General features: G+C 41.1%; 1 protein-coding gene across 3 annotated transcripts in view; it reads right to left on the reverse strand.

Moving 5' to 3' along the window:
* Window positions 1-21,600, reverse strand: part of ankfn1b (ankyrin repeat and fibronectin type III domain containing 1b) — a 185,559-nt gene that overhangs the window by 11,421 nt on the left and 152,538 nt on the right. For all 3 annotated transcript variants that reach the window (XM_007571506.2, XM_016681439.1, XM_016681440.1), the window contains 7 exons: window positions 14,077-14,296; window positions 12,933-13,140; window positions 9,083-9,280; window positions 8,107-8,220; window positions 7,895-7,992; window positions 5,539-5,629; window positions 2,426-2,533 (listed from right to left, as the gene is read on the reverse strand). In XM_007571506.2, the coding sequence (XP_007571568.1) occupies window positions 2,426-2,533; window positions 5,539-5,629; window positions 7,895-7,992; window positions 8,107-8,220; window positions 9,083-9,280; window positions 12,933-13,140; window positions 14,077-14,296 (1,037 nt within the window). The remainder of the gene's footprint in view (window positions 1-2,425; window positions 2,534-5,538; window positions 5,630-7,894; window positions 7,993-8,106; window positions 8,221-9,082; window positions 9,281-12,932; window positions 13,141-14,076; window positions 14,297-21,600) is intronic.

The following is a 21,600-nucleotide window of genomic DNA, read 5'->3' on the forward strand; positions in this document are numbered from 1 at the left end:
TGCATTTATAATAAAAACGCCTTTGTATGTAAATATGCTTTAGCCAGTTTTAGTTTAACCCCCGATGGTTTGGGTTTGGATTTTAGGCAACAAAATGTTTATTTTCTTATTTAAAAAAGGAACTGAATCATGCATTTGCATATTTTAACACATCTCTAATAAGGCCTGAGTGGTTAAATGTAAAATCTGTAGAATGTGACTTTTTTTTAATTGTCAGAATAATCGATAGATTAATTGGTTATTAAAATAATCGTTTGTTGCAGCCCTAATATATCTGCATATTGGTAGTTGGGCTAAACCATTTAATCACAGTTAATCACAGACATTCCTTGGTACACTTGAAATAAGACAAAATAAACTACAAGTAACTTTTCAGCTTCTTTACGTCAATAATTCTTTAATATAAATAAAAAAACAAGAACTTGTTCCAGTGGCAGATGGTTTCACCTAAAACATGGGAAAATTATCTTGTTACAAGTGAAACAATTTGCCAGTGGAACTAGGACTTTTATTTAATCAATATTAAGCAATTATTGATTTATATATTGCTGAAAAGTAACTTGTAAATTAGTGCAATATACCAAAAGTACTTGGTAACATTTTGTTTTTGCAGTGTAGCCTGTAGGTTTACCCTCATTAGACACACAGAGCCTCCCAGGTGATAAACCTCTTCATCTGAGATGCAAAACAAACTAATTTTCTCCAAGTCAAGGTGAAGTAACCAGAAAAAGTCTGCAAACGGGGGTTGGGGCTCTGCTGAGCTGCAGGCCTGCTGGCCTCCAGCCCTGGTTGACACTGAGTAAGACAGACAAGTAGGGCTGACTGCTGGGGAGGCTGTGTTAGTCAAGGCCTCTTTCACAGTTTAATTAATAGTGTTTGGACAAGAGGGAGAAGGAGGTGTGGGCCCTAAGCCAGGCTGGGATGAGGCGTGGGGGGAGGGGAGAGCCAGAGCTGAACGAGAGAGCATGTGTTTGGATATTTGTGTCCGTTCGTGTACAAGCCCGTCTATCTTTACGTGCAGGTTTACAGTATATGTGTGGACAGTAGACAAGGCGGCTAGTTCGCCGTGGGGGGTGCGAGAGGGAGGCAGCGGCAGTCGGTGTTAATTTATGCTCTCCTCAGACTCCAGCCCGAGACCTGTCTGTTACAGGAATAACAAACACGACCCGGGGGACACGCCACCTTGACTACCGTGCCTGAACTCTCAAGCTCAATCAGTTGCCGTCTGACAGACCGAGAGCCACTCAATACTGACTATTATATTGCATCTGAGTCTGCCGCTAGCGCCGCGCAGCCACAGAGGACAACAGTAAGTGGTGTTTGAGACAGCTTTGCTCAACGGTAAAAGCGGCTCGCTGTCGAGCGAGAAGGGGGTCGGCGTGGACAGATCCTGACACTTATGGGGCCGGCGTACAAGCGGCAGTGTTTGGGGATATAAACAGCTTGAGTGTGAGAGATGTTGATCTGCATTTTGTCACAGAGAGAGAAGTATTCAGCAGCGAGGGCTGAGTCATGGAAAGACTCAGGCGGGCGAGGGGGGCTGAGCGGCGAAGACAGAGGGGAGGTGGCATGCCATCTCGGTGTGTGCGGAGCCTCAAGTACTTGTCATGCCTCAGATTGTAAAGTGTCTGTCAAGGTGAAACGAAACACAGCGATTAGTGAAAACGTGTTGCACCTGCGAAGCTGAGCTGTTTTCTTAGGGAAAAGGACGGAGAGTTTGACTGAAACTGCAGCTCTGCTCCACGGACAGCCGCTCGGGTTGGAGGCCTCCATGAATGCAGCGGTTTCTGCTTCATCTGCTTAACTTTTACTTTTTAAACCAGGTTCCTTCACAGCGAAAACACAAAATATTACCAAATATTTTTGGTCTAGTTTCTAGAGCAAATAGTGTCCATGAAATCAGACAAAAATAACTTTTCAGTAACATACAGGATCTTATTTTAAGACATAAATATTTATAAAAAGTTCTAGTTCCACTGGCAGATTCTTTCATTTGTAACACGAGAAAAATGACGTTTTTTATCGATATTCAAGAAATACTGACTTGAAACAAGCTGCAGTGTCTTGCTGAAAAGTTTCTTTTGCCTGATGATTTTTTTGTTACTTATATGAATTATTGTCATTTTGGTCCATTTAATTATGTAATATTTAAATATAAAATGATTGATAATTTGATCAATTACTCAGTACTTCAGTAGACTTTTTACCAAAAACTGTATTTACTACAATTTCTGGCTACTCTATCCAGCTCTGGTTTTTCCATACTGTAAAACATAATGTTAAGAAAAGTGTTAACGGGATAAATTTAAAAGATTTTTGAAGATGAACTTAAACAACATAAACATTTCCAGTAATGAGAAATGTAATGATCTCCTCAGGTAGACTGTCATCGTGATGCTGTGAGGATGCGGTCAGAATAAATCACCATGGCAGCTGCAGTGGCGATGAGCTTCTTTAATCTGACCCAGCAGCTGGTCCAGCGCCTCCTTCTGGCCTCTCTGGCGTGGAGGGTGGCCGTCGACGTCCCTCCAGCCTGCAGAAGGACCACAAAGCGCCTCAGAAATCAAGAGCATTGCACCTTTTTAGTCAGTTCCCATGTTTTCATCCAGTTGCTCTGCAAAGTTTGAGCAAACTACTAAAGACGACCTATGATGCTTCCTTTAAAAGGTTAGTACAGATCTACTGGCTATATGAAACATGTTCGTTACATTTTTTTGTACAAGATAATTCATAGATTATGAGATTTCAGAATGAGCCATTTTAGGCATCCTGTCCCTTTAAATCCAAATAAGCTGCTGCTGGCCACGCCCCCCAACTCAACATTTACAGTCGCATGTGAAAACGGCTGCAAATAGATGCACAATTAAAAATTGTGCATTATTGAAAAGCAGAAGTGGAGCCTCCTGCACAACCAGCAAGAATGCAGCAAGTGGTTTCTGGATGGTAAGTCAACAATAAACAATCTTCCTTTTCCAGCAGCCATTGTACCGTGCATACAGCGGTCAAACCAGCTGGCTAGATGTTCTGCAGCTCTGCTAGATGCAGAGCTGCAGCCCTAATTGGGGTTGCTAGGTAACAGGGCTGTGGTTGCTTGGTGTGAAAGACGTGACATTTCAGAGGTTTTTGAAAGGGCTCATTTTCCAGACACCAAAAAACATGAACATTTAGTCCAACTAGCGTCTGGCTGTTTTTTTGTGGGGTTGTTTTTAGAAGCAGCAGAAACCCAAATGGAAATACAAAAACATTCAAAATGTGATTTTTGCATCATGGATCTCCTTTAACCAAATGATCCAAACACACCGAAAGAATCATCGTCCTATAAAAACAATCCCAATCTCTCTTGTTATACAAGCATGGCTATTCAGAAAAAAAAGACTCTCCAGCACATTTTGTGTGAGTACAGGAGGATGAGTCAGCGATAACCAACCATCACCCTCATCCTGAACCCCACCTTCCTCCTGAGCCCCCCGGAGGCTGCAAGGGGCCGAAACACGGTCCGCTCTATTCCCGGAAAGGTGCCTGTCCCCACAAGACAAGCGGGCCCTTTAATGGGCGTCTACGGCCCGGCATAAGGCCCCAACTGTTGGGGCCGTGCCGCTCGCTGCAGCACAGACATGCAAATATTTCCAGTGGTAGGCCCAAATGGAAAACACAAACACGCAACATCTAAATTAGCTCGGAGAGAGGGACGGAGGGAGGTGGGTGAGAGGGAAAGCCTAGTTTCTCTAAACCGACACCACATACACACACAGGCTGAGAAACAGTGTGTGCTGATGAGCACAAACATGTTCATGTGTTCCCCAGATGTGCCAGGAGAGAAGCAGTAGAACCGCAGAGACAGTGTGTTTGGCTTGTTCTCTGTTCCAGTGGGAATGTAACAACTGGAGAAACTTCAAGAGCAGAAATGACCAGGACAGAAACAGAGGTTTGACTTCAGCAACACATTTCTTTTTCAACGAATACACACTGTGACATCACAAGACTAACTGTCCATCAAACACTGTAAAAACTGAGAGGAAAACTCTGTCATGTTATTCATCATTAAAAAACAGAAACTCATCAAAGTGAACATTGTGCCAACTTTTTCCACTGCAACATTTTTGATCATTTCTTCCACTGATATAAATGGAAACTTTTGCTTGAACTATAAAAATAATGTAAAAAGTTTCACTTAGTAGCTTCTTTTTTTGCAGCAAACAGAAAGGAGTCTTGACACCAATGAACTCCACGTTTTCTAAAACGTAAAGGAAAGAAAGACGAGGAGAGGAGAGCGTGGAGTGGTGAACACCTCAGCTGTTACACATGAGCTCTGGATGCTGTGTAGGCCCGGCACACTGAAACCACGGCAACGCTCACTGGCATTTACAACGCGACTCTAAACGCCCGCCTTACATCCTGACTGGATGCATGGCAGAGAAAACGACCTGGGAGTTTCTGACGGAGTGGTGCTCCTTCAAACTTAATGAGAAATATGGGAAATAAACATACAAACATGTTATAATGATAATATGACCACTTTTTTCTCAGATGGCCAGTATAACTTAAAGGAGATCTATTATGATTTCTTGAACAGGTTGGAATAGGCCTATAGACAATACTCAGCAATATATGTGTTGCACAAAATCATTCTCAGATGATGAGATTTTATTCTGCTCAGTTCTGCCCTTTTTGAGTTGTTTTATGGCATCCGGTCACTTTAAATCCAAATAAGCTGCTGCTGGCCATGCCCCCCAATTCAACATTGACACTCACATGTGAAAACAGCTGCACAATTACTGAACTGTGCATCTTTGAAAAGTATTAGTCGAGCCTCCTGCACAACCAGCAAGAATGCAGCAAGTGGTTTCTGGATGGTAACATCAAAACACTGTCTTTCCCAGCAGCCACTGCATGCAGCGGGAAAACCAGCTCACCAAACATGCTGGAGTTCCGCTGGGGTTGCTAGGTAACCAGTGGAGTTCCGCTGGGGTTGCTAGGTAACCAGTGGAGTTCCGCTGGGGTTGCTAGGCGACGTTGCAATGGCAGCCGAATGTCACTTAGCAATCGGGAGTTTTTGATTCGGCTTGTTTTCCAGACACCAAAAAACATGAACTTATTGCTCAAAAACTGAAATGTGATTTTTTTTAGGCTGTTTTTCGACGCAGTAGAAACCCAGATGGAAGCATCGAAAGGGTGAATTTTGCATTACTGGTCCCCTTTACACTAATGGTAAGTTTAACTTTTGTTTACTGCGAATTGGAAAATTGTTACATTTGACTTAATGGTTCTATCAGAGTTAAATTAAAAGATTTATTTTGTAAAGGTGCAAAGTGTAATCTTCATACCTTGGTCGTTGTGTTACCATAGTTACAATCTGATGACCTGAGTTTGATCTGTTCTCACATAGTTCCCAGCAAATAATAACCACTTAGCAGGGATTCCTTAAAGCTCGGCCAGCTGAGCTGAGCCTCGTGTCCAAGAGAGAAGATGAGAACATCATCCCAGTCTGTGCCTCCATCAGCGTTTCGTCTTCATGAATAGAAACTAAGCCAGACTCACTGGACGGTGCAGCGCAGGCCGGGGTGGAAACCTTCGGCGGGCTCCAGCCCTTCATGTTGTAGGCCGACACCTGAACGTAGTAATGGGTTCCCTACAAACGGCAGCAGAAACCACAATTAGGCACAATTTACTGGAACAACTCATTTATAGACACACATTACAGTTATTACTATATTTATTTATTTATTTTGAACAGACAAAAAATAAAAACAAAAAAAAATAAAACAAATTACGTAATTTCACATGATTTATTCGGAAAGGAGATACAAGATGTTTGTTTAAACTCTTATTGAATGACGCTTAACCTCACATCCTCGTCCTTAAATTATTTATACATTTTAACAGCAGCAGCATTTTTGGTCCATTTTTCCCAATAAGCTCCTTTTTAAACACTTTTTTAACCTGGTTTAATTTTATTTGATCCATAAATCGACACATTGACATGCAAAAACTCTTTTTGATTGTTTTTTAAAGGTTGTTAAAACCCTCCTTCTCTGTCACAACATTTTTTAAATATTGTGTGGAAGTTGATGGTTTCTTACATTAAATATAAATTTCACAGTTTTAAATTTTCCAGAATTTGAGAACATTTTATTTATAAAATAACTGTATTACCATTATCTCACTTTATAGAGTATTCTAATTTATTTATTGATTTTGGTTTGGTTGTGTATTTGTTGCCCCAAACGTCCACACGATAAGTCACATGTTGTACAACAGGAGTTTTATACAAAATAAATAAAGATTTGTAGACCTTATTCCAAACAGAGCAACACTTTTGACTAGTTTTGATTTTATTCTGTGGTTTCCATCCAACATGGCGCCTGAAAATCTGATGACTCGTTTTAAATCCAAAGAAATCAACATGAAGTTAACAGATTATTTTAGGTGAATGTAAATCTCCAGGATCGGTTTGGTTTCTCTTTTCTCAGCCCCATCGGTGAGATCCACTGACCCCACCTTGACCTCTGTCATGTGACAGGAAAGCCCTTTGGTTGGGACCTTAAATGGGGGCGGTTTTCCTCACATCATGACGAATAAAAATGAGCGTCTACTTGTGTGTTTGCTTCAAAACAGCAAACATAAATCAGTCAGGAAAGATAAAACCCGAACTGATTTAAACGACCGCAGATCTATTGCAGAGGAATCTAGAAACATATCTTGAATAAAAAACTAAATGCTTTCCAGGTTCAAGCTGGTGTGTATGTATTAGTAAAGGCTGACTTGTGGGAAAATAGCTTGTAAATTTCCTGACTGGTGAGAAAACAGCTGGAGAAACGACAACACAGTTGGTTTCAGTAAACCTGCCATGAATAAACTACAAAATAAAGAGCGACTGCAGATATTTCAGCTGGTGGTGAAAGAAAACTGCAACTGCTTCAGTTTGTCATGGTTTACCAGGCTGAATATGTCTGTCTACTGACTCTCTTCAGATAAATCCATGTTTTCCTGCAGTACGTTAATCCTCCACACTGAAAAATAGTAAAAGCTATTTGCTACATCGCTGACTGTTTGCTGGTTTGCATGTCAGGAAAAAGTCCTAATGACATGGAAGCACTTAATGATCAATGTTAAGTACGGTGGGGGATCCATCATCCTGTGGGCCTGTTGGGAATCAGGAACTCGTTGATTTAACTGGTTTCATTGGTTTCGGCCAAGAAAATCAAAATCCAGCAGGATGGCTTCCCTTTGCTGCTAAAGCTTCATTCATTTCTGTTTTACCAATCAGGACGCTTGATTTTCTTTCTGGAGAAACTTTTTGTTAAACCTGTTCCCCTCCTCGCCTGTGGGGGCGCTGCACCAAGAACCGCTGAAATAAACAACATGAAAACCTCTGAAGACACTCAGTGCAACTTCCTGTTCCTCAAAATGCAAAGAAAAATGGAGGGACGTCAGATTTTAGTGGTTGCAAGATTTCTTTTTTTTTCTTTAGGTAAAAAACCAAGAGCCATTTCTCCTGCTAGCGCTAGTTAGCGTATTTGTTCACTTCCTGCTTCTGGAGCAGTCTCTGGTCCGCTTGGTGTTCACATACGAATTCAATCCACACCAGAGTTCACTTTATTGGTGCGTATCAGAGTTTATTACACTTTCACATCTTCCCAAGCAAAACAGACCAAATCCACAGAATTAAGAAACCTAAATAAAGATTTTTCTCCTCTGAGATTTTGCTGCTGCAGTCGGAGATTACATTTTTAGTTTTCTTTGCACATTCTCACCGGTGTTGACAATAATTTTAAGAGGAAATTTGATCCAAATTAAAAAGAAAAACAGTTTTTTAGGTGTGAGTTTTTAAATCTGTCCCTGTAATTCAAGCCAGAAAAAAGGCTAAACATTAACAGGTTCTAGAAGAACTCACAGAAGTCAGTCCAGTGATGTTGCACTGTGGTTCCGCTGCATCGTTCACCGTCATTTCACCCAGCATGGGGCTGAATGAAGGCGCCGCGCTCCAGCACACTTTAAATTCACAGCAGGTTCCAGCAGATGTTAGAAGAAACATTTAAACGTTGAACAGTTTTCAGTCGATAAACTGAACCAAAGCTTCAGACGTTTCCTTTCAGTGATGCTGACCTTTGTACTTGGTGACCACAGCAGAGTTGACACAGGCAGGTTCATGAAAGTCGACCTGTAAACTGGTGTTGCTGCTAACAGACAGACGGACGACGCTGGGAGCATCTGGAGGGTCTGAAGAGGCAGGAAGCAGAACAGAGGAGTAAACTCAGAGAAAAGCCTTTAATTCAGACAAAACTGTGACAGAGTGGAGGCTGAGACCGGGCAGCAGTGGTGGGCAATGCTAACTAAAAGCTAGCTGCGCTAATACTAAAGCATTACAAACATTAGTTTTGCTAACGCTAAAGAGTAAGTCCGACATTATAGGGCACTAATGTGCTGCAAAATCACTTTATTTAGTGAAAATTAGCGATGAAGTGCTAAACCAACACAGTAATTAGTGAAAGCTAACGGTAAAGAGCTAATTTCAGTCATGTTCACATCACATCATGAGTGGAAACCAACAAAAAGGCTCTCTAAACAATTCACACGTTCATTTCTACATGCTTTGTTAATGTTTCCTGTAAACCTAATTTATGTACTCAGCAAATGCTTAAAGTAAAAAAGACCAAAACTATGAGAAGAAATTAAACTGCTGCGCTAACAGATAAGAACATGAGAACAAGTCTAACTACTTAAAGTCAACTGAAAATCACAAAACTTCATATTAGCGCTTTTAGCATTTAAGCTAAGTGAGGCAAATGAAACATTTGTGACATTATTTTCAGTGTGTTGGCAGAAGTTTGCCTGAAGTTGTGATTTTTACATTATTTACCAACCAAATTCATCACAAAAGGCAGGATGATGAAAGTCAGGGAGAGTCAAAGCATAATTTATCTCCGAGGAATCGCCCTCAACTCGCAATCACATGGTCTGCTTCAGTTTCCCAGGGTGGAAGTCATTTCCTCACACCGGCAGCCGGCCAGCAGAGGAAACATGCTGGACAAAATGATGAAAACTAAAAATAACCGCTGCAGGAGCAGCATCAAATCCTTACTAGCATGCTCAAAGCCCGTCTGCATGCGTCTGAAGAGCTGCAGCCTCCACTCCCAGGCCTTCAGCTGCCTCTCCTGGTCCGACCCCTCCCTTTCGCTGGGCCCCTCACTGCGGACCTGGGCCTGCAGCTCCGACACCCGCTGCTCGGCCTCCTGCACCAGGGTGGCCAGGTGCACCGCCCGGCCTTCCAGGCTGACAACTGACACACAGAGAGAGTAACAGCCACCGCACACATCCAAAACTTCTTTATTCATTCAAAGTGAGCAGGTTTTACACAACATACGGCCCCCCTGCATGTTACTGTTCACATTTCATGCATGCGCACAACGCTAGACGGCAAAAAGACGATTCCTTTACATTTACTTAAAACAAACTCCTTTATGTTTCTGAAAAGTTAGTTTGATTTTATTTCAGGTGTATTAAGATTTTAGCACTTGACACTAGAATAAAAATACTTGTTAACCCTTGGCGTGTTTTTGCAGTGTCTCTATCTCGACAGTAATTTTTTTATTTCTGGTCAGTCCCAGAGATTTGCATTGCATTTTGATTTCCATATTTTTCCTATCAAGCAGGAATATTTCTGCCATAGTGGCATTTCTGAGCTGGTTTTTCCACCCAGATCCTCTCCACTGTAGTGCTTGTTGCCCGTTTTAATTTGGTCTCTTTTTCACCTTGCATTGATATGAAAAGTTTAATTTCTTTCAAACGGATCCAAAAACCTCAGGTTCACAGCAACTTTGTCACAGAAATAAAAATATATGTATAACTTTGAGGTTCATCACATTCTCAGTCAAATTTATTCTTAGCTCCCACTTTGAAATATGCACCAAAAAAAGACACAAAGGAAAGCCGCCTTGCTGCAAACCGCTTTAGCAGGCCACTTCTGTTTAATTCCTGTGTGCCCAAATGCTGTGGCAGATTCTCCAATAAAGTTCATTTATTGTGACTGAGCTGCCTCTCTGGGGATGACATCAGCTAGAAAATAAGGGAAAATGGGGCAATGAAAGTGCGAGCGGGTGAGAGAGGGAGGCGTGTCCCTTGGTGCGGTTCCAGGCGGTGGGAATATGCACCAGGGAGCATCAGCTCAGATGGCTGCTGTAAAACTTTTTGGGTTTTTTTTTTTGCAAAAATTATGGAAATTTGTGTGTCACCGTTCTATTTATATAATGGAACACAGCCTAACAGAGACAGCAGAGGAATGTTTTCTTAGAGAGGTTTAGGGTGTTGCCACAATCCGGCGAACAATGAAACCCATCACTGCAGTTAATGAGATGTAACACCCCATGAAAATACTCAAACCATGGCTGTGCAGTCGGCGATCGAGGCTGCGGAGGCAGGAGACCCAGATCAGAGACGTTTGCACGCTCCGCTAGCAAAAGCATGCAGATTATTTCAAATAAAAGTCTGAAAACGGTTAATATAAAGACAGGAAGAAGACGGTAGCGAGCTGAACTCCTTTGGTGGCTGCTCGTTTCTTGGAGTGTTTGGGACGGCTGCGGGTCTGTGTTTAGTCTGTGTGGTCTGCGTTTGTTCATTCCACCGCTGAGCGTTAGATTCCACTGTTGACAGTAAGTTTGGAGCTGCGTGTCAAAATGTCCATCTGGGTGTTTAATCCCTCCGTGTCTCCTCTGAGAGCCTCAGAGACACCGACTGCAACGCACTTCATCAGGACTAACATCACCGCTAAAACATGCAGGCTTACCAAGTGTTTCTGGTCTAGTTTCCCAGTTCACTTGAAATAAGACAAAACTAACTAACTTACAACTAACCTGTCAGAAAGAAATAGGAGCAAATTTTAAGTTAATCATTTCTTAATATGGATGGAAAAGTTCTAGTTCTGCTGGCAGATTATTTCATTTACAAAATGGGAAAAATGTTTTGTTACAAGCGAAATAATCTGAGTGGAACTAGACCTCGGTTGCTAGGCAACAGCTGTGCTTGGCTGGGGTTGCTAGGTAACGGTTCTGGGCTCTGCTTGCGTTGCTAGGTGATTTGTGACGTTACATTCAGAAGGTTTTTGAAACGGCTCATTTTCTAGACACCAAAAAACTTATTGCCAAAAAACCTTCTGGTGTTGCTCCTCTTGTTTTAGGAGCATCTTACGACCCGGCCCGACCCGACCCGACCCGGCCCGACCCGACTGGACCAACTAAAACATGCAACATGTGATTTTTGTGCAATCAGTCCTCTTCTAAGAGAACAGAGGAGAGGTTGGCAAATCCTAATGCAGAGTCTCTCCTTTCTCTCTGTTAGCCGCTGATGTGCAAACACACACACACACAGTCTCATGAATGATTTGGGTTCTGGATGGAAAAGCCCAATCAAAGACCAAAACTTCACTGATCACCACTTTCCATTCAAGTGTTTTCAATTTAATGATACCTTTATAAGACGTCTGGCTCAGATCGTGAAAGTGTGTGTGTGTGCGTGCGTGTGTGTGTGTGTGAGCATGAACGGGTAAAAACACAAACAGCCTTGGAGCCTCACTGGCGAGTTCTAATCATTAACAGAGGAAGGAGCAGAGGCTCCCAGATCACAGAAAGTGAAAAGTGCTGACAAAGATTCACTAATATTTCATCACAATCTGAACCTTTTCACATGTTTCACTGCAAGAGAAAGAAATGAGCGCCTGTTAGTGAAGACGGGAAAAACTGGAGTACATTTAGACCCCAAATTATGAAAACCCCCAACAGACGCAGATTTTATATCATTTTTATTCAAGAAGGAAACGAGACAAAACTTTAATTTTTAAAGTCTTTGACTAGACCACTTCAAAACATTATCAACTTAGCGTCAGAAACAGCATATTGGTAAATCTGAGTTTCCAATGACATTATATTTGTGCAAAGTGGGATAACAAACATTAATTTGCTTCATGGAAATGCACTAATTTTGTAAAAACTCAATTTTTTTAAAATAAAATGATTTTGCCCTAAGATGAGGTGAGATCAAAGTTAGCGTATTTCACAAAACTGCCATGGAAACGCTTCTCTTCTTTCACATCACACGAGTCATGTGATCACATGAGTCATGTGATCGACAACTGGATGTTACTACTGGTGGAAAAAACAAAGAAGACAACAGGAAGTGGAAGGAGGATGAAGGCGCAGCGAGTTTTTAATGACTTATGACCCATTTTCATTTGGGCCGAAACAAGATCATCAAAGCTCTTAAAGGGCCGGTTGTGGAAAAATGTTCTGATAAAATCCATTAAGAAACTGTTAAAATATTAATAAATATCTGGGTATCCGATAAGTTCTCCAAGTATTACAGAACATCCAGGTTTTCATGATTATTTTTCAGATTTTCTTTGCAATCAAAATAACCGACTCTGTTGTGTTGATTTAGAAATATTGGCAAGAAATTTGCAATATTTGCACTTATCTGTGAAAATGTGACTTTTTGCTACCTGCCACATTGACTACAGATTATAATCTGAAATCCAGTGAGGCTGAGGCAGCAGTGGAGTAAAAGTAAGAAATACTGCCCCCTGCAGGTGGGAGTTAGTATCAGTTAAGCTCAATGTCTGACCAGTTTTGCAAAATAATAAAATTATATATTAAAATTTTATAACTAGCATGTAAAACTGCTGCAGCTATCAGTAGATTTTATGTGAACTGACTGATGAAATTTGGCGTCTGGAGCCACATAAAAAGCCGAGGCGGGCCAGATTTGGCCCTCGGGCCTCGAGTTTGACACGTGACTTATCGCATGAACAAACTTTTTCACGTGTGATTTTTTATTTGCGTTTCTTGTTCAATGGAAATACCGGCATTGGGAACGAGTATTTTTTTGGAGAAGAAACGTCGCCAGCTGTGTTGGAAATGCGGCTGCAGTTGGTACCGACTCACAGTGAGGGCTCTCCTTGGCTCCGGCCCGCAGCAGAAGCTTCGCCATCGGCACGTTGTTGGTCATGATGGCGATGTCGAGAGGAAGGAGGCCTTCGCTGTTTGGCGTGTTGAGGTCCAGCTCCTCCAGGCTGTACTGGGCCAGAAGCAGCTGGACCAGGTCCAGCTCCTGGTGCTCCACTGCCTCAAACAGAGCTTCGTTGCTCTGGAACTGACACACAGACGAAGGATGATGGACTTTCAATGGAAATCCTAACAGAACTTTGCATTAAAAGTGACATTATTTACCAAATGACATTTCATGAAAATATTAAGCTTCATAAAGACTCCTTCATGTTCGTGACAGGTGTGATGTCAGCCGTATGCACACCTTCAAATAGTGTTACCGTATAAATAGATACATAGATATATATCATAGAAAAGAAAAAAGCTCAAAAAGTTAGATGAAGGTGTATTAAACGAGGCTCGACTTCTGCCGGTGGATCTAGAACTTTTTAAAAATCTTTAATCATGAATTATTGGCTTAAAACAAACATATACACTGCAAAAAAACAAAGTCTTACTAAGAAATGTTGGTTTAGTTTCAACTGCAAATATCTTAGTTCACTTGAAATTAGACAAAAATAACTTATCAGCAAGACAAATAAATAAAACTGGTTTTAGGTAAATAATTTCTTCATATTAATGAAAATGTTCTGGTTCCATTATCTGATAAATTCACTGACAAAATATTTTCCCCATAACAGAAATAATTACTTACAAAATATTCATTTAAAACAAGCCCCTGTATCTTAGCGAAAAGTTACTTTAAAGTTGGTTTTGTTGCATTTGAAGAGCTTGTTTTAAATTAATGATTTGTAAATACGACGTTCTAGTTTCACTGGCTAATTATGTGACAGAAAATGGCAAAATGTCTCATTTTAAGTGAAATAATCTTAGAACTTTTTCATCAATATTAAGGAATTATTGGCTTAAAACAAACTCATATTTTGTTGAAAAGTTACTTGTAAAGTCAGGTTAGTTTTACTTCAAGTTTACTCAGATAATTAACCAGGTTTTGTGTTTTTGCAGTGTGATTTTCTCTCCATGACAGGTGGCTCTAAAGCTTTTCCAGACAACGATCCTCCTGCTCCCATCCTGGACTTACGACGGTGGTTTTGCGCAGCCTCTCCTTGTCTCCTCCCCGCGCTGACACCACGCTGTCCTCCAGCGCGGGGGGGTTGGTGCCCACGCGAAACTTTCCAGACAAGTTGCGGTAGAGCCGGCGAGCTGCGCTTGGCGAGGACAGGCTGGCGGACTTGCGAGCCGCTGCCGGCTGGTGGACCTGGTCCCCTCGCATGGGCTGCGTCATCTTGGCAGAGTCGGCCCTGGAGGAAAGATCACGGAGTGAGAAACACTAGAGATGGGTGAAAGGAGTCGCATCTGGTCCCCCTGCACTGTGGCACTACAGAGGGAAAGTCCTTTTTATGCCGCTTTTTATTTTCCTGTGTAGAATAGACAGAGCGTTGCTTCTGGGAAAGAAGCCGACTTAAAAAAACGCAGCTCTGCTTCTCTGCATTCAAACCAACAGAGGGATGAAAATGACATTAAGATATGAAAACATCATTTTGAACAGGATCTAAAAGATGCATTACTGCAGTATCACTAATTATCTGGGTTCCAGCAGAAAGGCCCAAACAGTTTTTAGTTATTTGTTTATTTACACTGTAAAAATACAAAATCTTACTATGTCTGGTCTCGTTTCTAGAGCAAATATCAATACAAGTAACTTTTCAGATATAGGAGCTTGTTTTAAATCAATAACTCCTTAATATTGGTGAAAAAACAACAGGCGCTGTTACCTAGCAACCCCAGCCAAGCCCAGCCCGTTACCTAGCAACCCCAGCGAAGCCCAGCCCGTTACCTAGCAACCCAGTTTTAGTTCCACTGTCAGATTGTTTGACTTATAACAAGACATTTTGACATGTTATATGTGATATAATCTGGCACTGGAACTAGTACATTTCTAAATCAATATTTACAATTTATTGATTTAAAACAAGCTCCTTTATCCTGCTGAAATGTTACTTTTAAATTAGTTTGGTTTTATCTGAAGTGCCCTGGAAACTAGATGCAAAAATCTTGGTAGGGTTTTTTTCCATGGGACATAAAGACACAAATTTAGTTTCCCAGAAGGAAACAGCTAAACATAAAGTTCTGAGTCAGCAGAACTTGAATGGGGGAAAAAATGGCTGAATGCAAAATGTGCCACACACGTTATGAATTTATATCCAAGCATTGGTAACGTCTGCAAGACAGTTCAATATTACTTCAACACATGCATTTCATAGTGGGAAAATCATCCCGCCCTGTCATGAAGGACACAGCATCACTTTGACTGCTCAGATATACGTAACCATGTTCCACAGAGCTGACGGTCTCCAGAGAGGGACGGGGCACAAAACAAAGAGTAAAACTGCCACCAGTGAGAAATACCCATGATGCTTCAGTGATAAGTGACTCTGATTTGTCAGATTTCCATGATCAGCTCCAGTTGTCGTATCATCCTAAACAAGTCATCAGTTTGCTCTGTAAGATCGTCTTTCCCCTGTGAAACAATCACATCCACGTCTTTGCAGCAGATTCTTGGCACCGCTGCTTTGCGCCGTTCTCCAACCTGCTATGGGAACTATGTAGATGACAAGTGTTTCTTGGGCGAGTCTGGCCTGAAGTGCTCAGACGCGTTGGACTGATGAAGGAGATGTCAGCGGGACTCCACAGGCGACGGTGACAGACTCCGTGTTGGGTCTCACCAAAGAGAACCATTGAGATAAATGAATTCCTCAAGGAGGCGTTTTCAGCACCTTCCAGGCCAGTTCGTCTGGCTCTTCACACCATCTGAACTCGTTTCTCCCTCTAATTTTACCTACCGCTAAAATATAGAACCAGCACTTCATATTTATGGAAATGCACATAAAGAACATAAACACACCTTACTCTTGTGGACATTCTTGAAAATAAATTTTCTGTGTACATTAAAGGGGACCTATTATGCAAAATGAACATTTTGAATATTTTTGTATTTCCATTTGGGTTCCTACTGCTCCCAAAAACAGATCAAGAGCTTCTATAAATCACTCAGCCGTCTTTTGGCAGTAAGTTCAGGTTTTTTGGTGTCTGGAAAATGAGTTGCTTCAAAAACCTGCCCGTTACCTAGTAACCCAAGCAGCACTCCGGCGTGTTTGTCCAGCTGGTTTTACTGCTATATGCGGTGTACAATGGCTGCTGGAAAAGACAAAGTGCTTTGTTGTTGACTTATTATTTAGAAAGGACTTGCTGCATTCTTGTTGGTTGTGCAGAAGGCTCCACTTCTGCTTTTCAAAGATGTATGGTTGTATAATTATGCATCCTTCTGCAGCCATTTTTATGTGAGTGTAACCGTTGAGTTGAGAGACGTGGTCAGCAGCAGGTTATTTCGATTTAAAGAGACAGGAAGCCCTAAAACAGGTCAACATAGGCCGAGCTGAGCAGACTGAAATCTCATCTTCTAAGAATGATTTGCACAAAAGATGTAACAAAGATGTTCTGTATCTCCCATAGACCTATCCTAACATGTTCAAGAAAGAACAATAAATCACCTTTAACATATCAGCTTGCAGAATCTTATTTGATTATTCTCAAATTTAAACACATAGTTTTCCCGTTTTTTTCTAAACAAGTGACATGCTCAGTTACTCAATCAGCCCAACATCGGTTCTCGACATCGCAGCTCTTTGAACATGAGCAGGCGGAGGTCGAAGCACGTAAATAAAGGCATTAGTTTGGGCCGTCATGCCACATGCCACAAGCAGATTTGTCAAGGTGAGAACATCTGTAGGAAAAATGTTATTTATACCGCCACTCAGCAACGGACGTATGAGACCACATAAGAGTCGTCTGCGCTCAAACCCTCCCCCATCACATGAAGTTTGTGCAACAGCTGACATCGGCCTACATTGTAGACTTTAAAGCCCCCGCAACAAGCCCTTTTTCACAGGGGCGGATACACCTAAAATACCCCCACAATCCCCGTCCCTTCCCGCTCCGTCCCATCCATCTCCACTCCATCCCGTAATAGAGGCCTTATTTTAGACATCCTCGTGTTCCCGGCTGGGCCTAACCTATTCCAGGGTTCCAGATAAAGCGCGGCAGGTATTTGGAATAATTTTTCCATGGGCCTGGCCCGGAAGATAAAACAGGAGATATATTTGTAATGTGTGTGCCGGTATCCCATTTCAAAGAGAAAGCCCAGTGGAATGCAGCCCTGGGCTTATTGTTATATGCCTGAGATGGAACAGACGCACGACGGTGCCCCATCGCTCTCTGACGACATTAGGCTGTGTGTAACGTGGAGTGTGTGCATCTGCGATTTCAAAGAGATGTTATATCGCACACGTGAGGGCGGCGTATCGTTTACCAAAAGACATGCCGCTCAGAAATGGAGAAATATAGACTAGTTATAATAATAAACCCCTGCCACAGTAAAAAAAAGAAGATACTTAGTTATAACAGATTATTACAACAGTGTTGAAAAAAACATTTAAGTGTTTTTGCTTTAAAAAAATGTACCAAGAGTTTTTGGTCTAATCCTAGTGCAAATATCTTAGTGCACTTAAAATGTAAATCTTTTCAGCCAGATTTATATCCATACTAAATCAATAAGGGTTCAATGATCTTTATTATCCTGCCAGCTCACATTTGCATGTTTATACAAATGGTCCACTTGTTTATGGTATGAAATTTGGACTCAGCTAAAATTTTAAGAAGCAAAATTAATAAATAATTTTTATAAATAAGAGCATGTACAAATATAAGGTATACAAATAAACATTTCAGCAAGATATAGGAGCTTGTTTTGAGTCAATAACTCCTGAATATTGGTGAAAAGGTTCTAGTTCCACTGGTGCCGTTACCTAGCAACGCCAGCCAAGCCCAGCCCGTTGCCTAGCAACGCCAGCCAAGCCCAGCCCGTTGCCTAGCAACCAGTTCTAGTTCCACTGGCAGATTATTTCACTTGTAACGAGACATTTTTCCCATGTTGATAGTGAAATAACCTGAAAAAAATAAGTCAAAATAAGTAAAACTCCAACTGAAGTTTCACATTAAAGCAGCCATAGGCGTTGTCATGACGACTGTGACTCAAGCCTGTCGCAATGAGCAATAAATCAATTCATCTGTGATTTTCTTTCTACCAAAGCCTGGATGACACATGGCTTTTTAGTGCGGTGTGAATGTTGACGTCTTTGTTTGCAAAGACGTCAACATTCATTTTATTTATTGTTTTAGTTTAATATCTTCATGTTAAAGGTTTGTTAAAAATTTATGCTTAGTAAATTTTGAGAGAGTGTACTTGCATTATGATGCCATTACCAACATATTACTTGAAAATGGTCTCAAAACAATATTATAGTTTATCGCAATAACTTCTGGGATGATTTATTATCCAGCAACATTTATTGTGACAGGCCTAATGTGAGATGATATTTCATACAGCTGTGGCATCAATTAACCTCATGCTATGCTATGCAGTTGCTTTGTCTGCAGCGATGAAGATTCACCTGCATTACAGGATGAAAGCTTAAAGTGGCTCCAACTGCAGGGCAGTCTGACCTATTTTCTGATTAAGTCAGTTAGTAATTGTTTAACCAGGAAGCGCTGAACTTTAAGCCCAAGATGGTCAGATGGTCAGTGGGTAAGAAGAGAAAAGAGACTACAGTTGAAAAGACTACAGTGGCGGACTGCAGATTAAACAGCCTTTAACCTAAAAATAGAAAATGGCGGTGCATTTAAAAGCTACACATAATTTATAGACATGACTCTGTTTGATGTTTCACAAAAATGTGCTCCCCTTCTTTACGTTTAGATCCACGTGAAACACGTTTTTCAGATAAACCAACATCTGTGGTTTCAGTCATCTTCAACAAATTAAAGTATGGGTCCCCAGGAGGCTCATTTTTCAGATTAAAACTACCTTTTGCAGGGATTAGTCAGATTTTTTAAGTGCATATTTGTGAATTAAAACATATTTAATTGGTCTGATGTAATGATTCAACCTTAAATGTGTTTGTTATTATCTGTAAGCGGAAATTAACAGAAATAAAGATTTGAAAGCATCAGTCTGTGTGTAACTGAGTGATGGAGAAACTCAACTTTTAAATAATTTTCATATTTAGTCAATATGATGGTGAACTGGAAAAAACCCTAAACCTAAACCCTAAAGCGACAGCAGCTTTAGGGTTTTATACTGAAACCAGAGATGGAAATCTCAAACTGAAGCAATCACCCAAACATCTTAAACTGAAATTTACTGCACACACACACACACACACACACACACACACACACACACACACACACACACACACACGTCTCTACAGTTAAAAATGCTGGAAAACAGGAAGCAGTTTTCTCTGGTAAAAACCGAGTCTTCCAAGAGCCAGACTCCCTCCTGGGTCCTTGAAGACACCCACATCAAATACTCCCACAAACACTCAACACCCCCATGTTGCAAACACCATACTCAGAGCATCTGTTTTATTAGTTTTATCAGCTTAATTTACCAAAAACAAAAGTTCGGTCCCACAGTCAGTGAGTCACATGTAAACAAAAACATGCCCACCGAGTCTAGACAGTTCGCAGCTCTTTGTCTGAGACTCGAGATGGGAAAAAATCAAACTAAATCAAAGCATATCTTTTGGAAATGTTGGTAAACCTGATGCATTTTCAGTAGGCATGAGAAAAAATGAATGAGCGGAACAGACAAGAAAATGTCAGCAGGATGGAAAATGTAACTCTGGCTTTAGGGTCAAAGTGTTTACTTCAATCAAAACTACTGGTAAAACTACCATTTACCAGTAGTTTTATTGGTAAATTAAAAAAAATGGCAAAACAAGTGGGACCAAAATATAAGTAGAAGAAGAAAAAAAAGACTTTCATTGTTTCTCTAAATATCCATAAAGCTACAATCAACTAAACAACGGGAAACGTCTTTAACTCGCCGAGGCAATAAGATGGACGTGTGTTTGCTGTGTGAATGAATGAGAAATGATTTCATTCTGCTTCCAGCCTGTAGACGCCTGCAGAAGTTTTCAAACCCCCTGAACAAGTGGGAGGAAGCTGCGTTTACTCAAACACCTTTAAATAAAATCCAGTGCAGCTAAATGCAACTAGAGTCCAATCAGTAAAAACAGACGGTCGGCTTATAGGCAGGCAGTTTGGTTTTATAGCACATTTTCAGCAACTGGGGAATTTAAATGCTTTGCATGGTTAGAAGGAAAATAAAACAACAAGAAAAACATTACGGAGGCAAAACGATGACAGGTTGAAAGACAAACAAATGTTTATGATGTTCCACTTATTGTTATTATTCAAAGCCAACTCTAAACAAATGAGCTTTCAGCCTTGATCTAGAGGAACTCAGGGTCCCAGCTGCTTTTTTCTTTTCTGGAAGTTTGTTTCAGATTAGAGGAGCATAAAACCAGAAAGCTGCAGAGGATCTGGATCAGCTGCATGATGTCGAACTTAGTGTGAGAATACAAACGGCTTTCAGAAGGGATCCACAGCTGAGGAGGGAGAAGCTGCTAGTTTGGCTCTTTGGACGGATGGCAGACAAAAAAAGTTCAATTTGGATTTTCCCACAGGCCATGAGAGGATGAAACTAGATTTTTACTCAAGTAAAAATAAGTTACTGAAGTAGGAGTGTAAAAGTATTTGGTGAGAAGACGACGCCTGTGTTGAGCAACTGGTCAAAACATATTAAAATACTTTATATGGACATGTTGGTATTTTAAAAATCTAAATGAAAAGAATTTATACTAAATAAGAATCAGGCAAAGTGAATTTATTTCCAAATCATTTGTTTTTTTTTCAATAAAACTTTTGTGAAAACTGGTGAAGTTTTGGTTGAAACAAACTTGTTCTTCGTTCAGTAAAGTTACTGACAGTTGGCAGAGAATCCAGATTTTTACTGAACAGCAACAACATTTCACAATAAAATGACTCCAAAGTCAAATTAAAAATACTCCTAAAATTAGTTTTTCCAAAAATCACTCAAGTAAATTTATCTGAGTAAATGTAACCAATTCTGCCTTCATCACAACAATAAAACATGGTGATGGCAGCATGATGCTGTGGCGTGTTTTTCTTCAACAGACATTAATCTTCATCATTCATCTTCTTGCTCTTCATCGTCACTTTAACTCAGTCTTCACTTCACCCTGAGGACTGAAGAAAGCTCATAAATCTCAGCTTTATTTGAACGCGTGTCTAATTACATTTAATACACAAAGAGCCGTTAATATCAGCATCAACAGCTGCTGCCTGTGCAGAAGGTTTGAGCAGGGAGGTGGATGGGGAGCCAGAGAGCTGCGCAGGGACGGCGGGTACCGAGCGGCGGCAGCAGCAGAGGTCCAAAGTTGCACAAACTCGCTCCCTCAAACAGCCACACGTGCGCGAGCAGAGACACTGAATACAAAGCAGACCGGCTGCTCTAAATGTGGCTGGGAGAAGGAAACTCTGAAATCTGAGTCTTGGCACCAGACAGGCTTGAATCAGCCGGGCTGCTGGATGCAGAGAGGGAGAGGCTGATGGAGGGAGGGAGGAAGAGGAGCAGGGGGAGGAGGAAGAGGAGCAGGGGGAGGAGGAAGAGGAGCAG

Source organism: Poecilia formosa, unplaced genomic scaffold (assembly GCF_000485575.1).
Source record: "Poecilia formosa unplaced genomic scaffold, Poecilia_formosa-5.1.2 Scaffold281, whole genome shotgun sequence".
Classification (NCBI taxonomy): Eukaryota; Metazoa; Chordata; class Actinopteri; order Cyprinodontiformes; family Poeciliidae; genus Poecilia; species Poecilia formosa.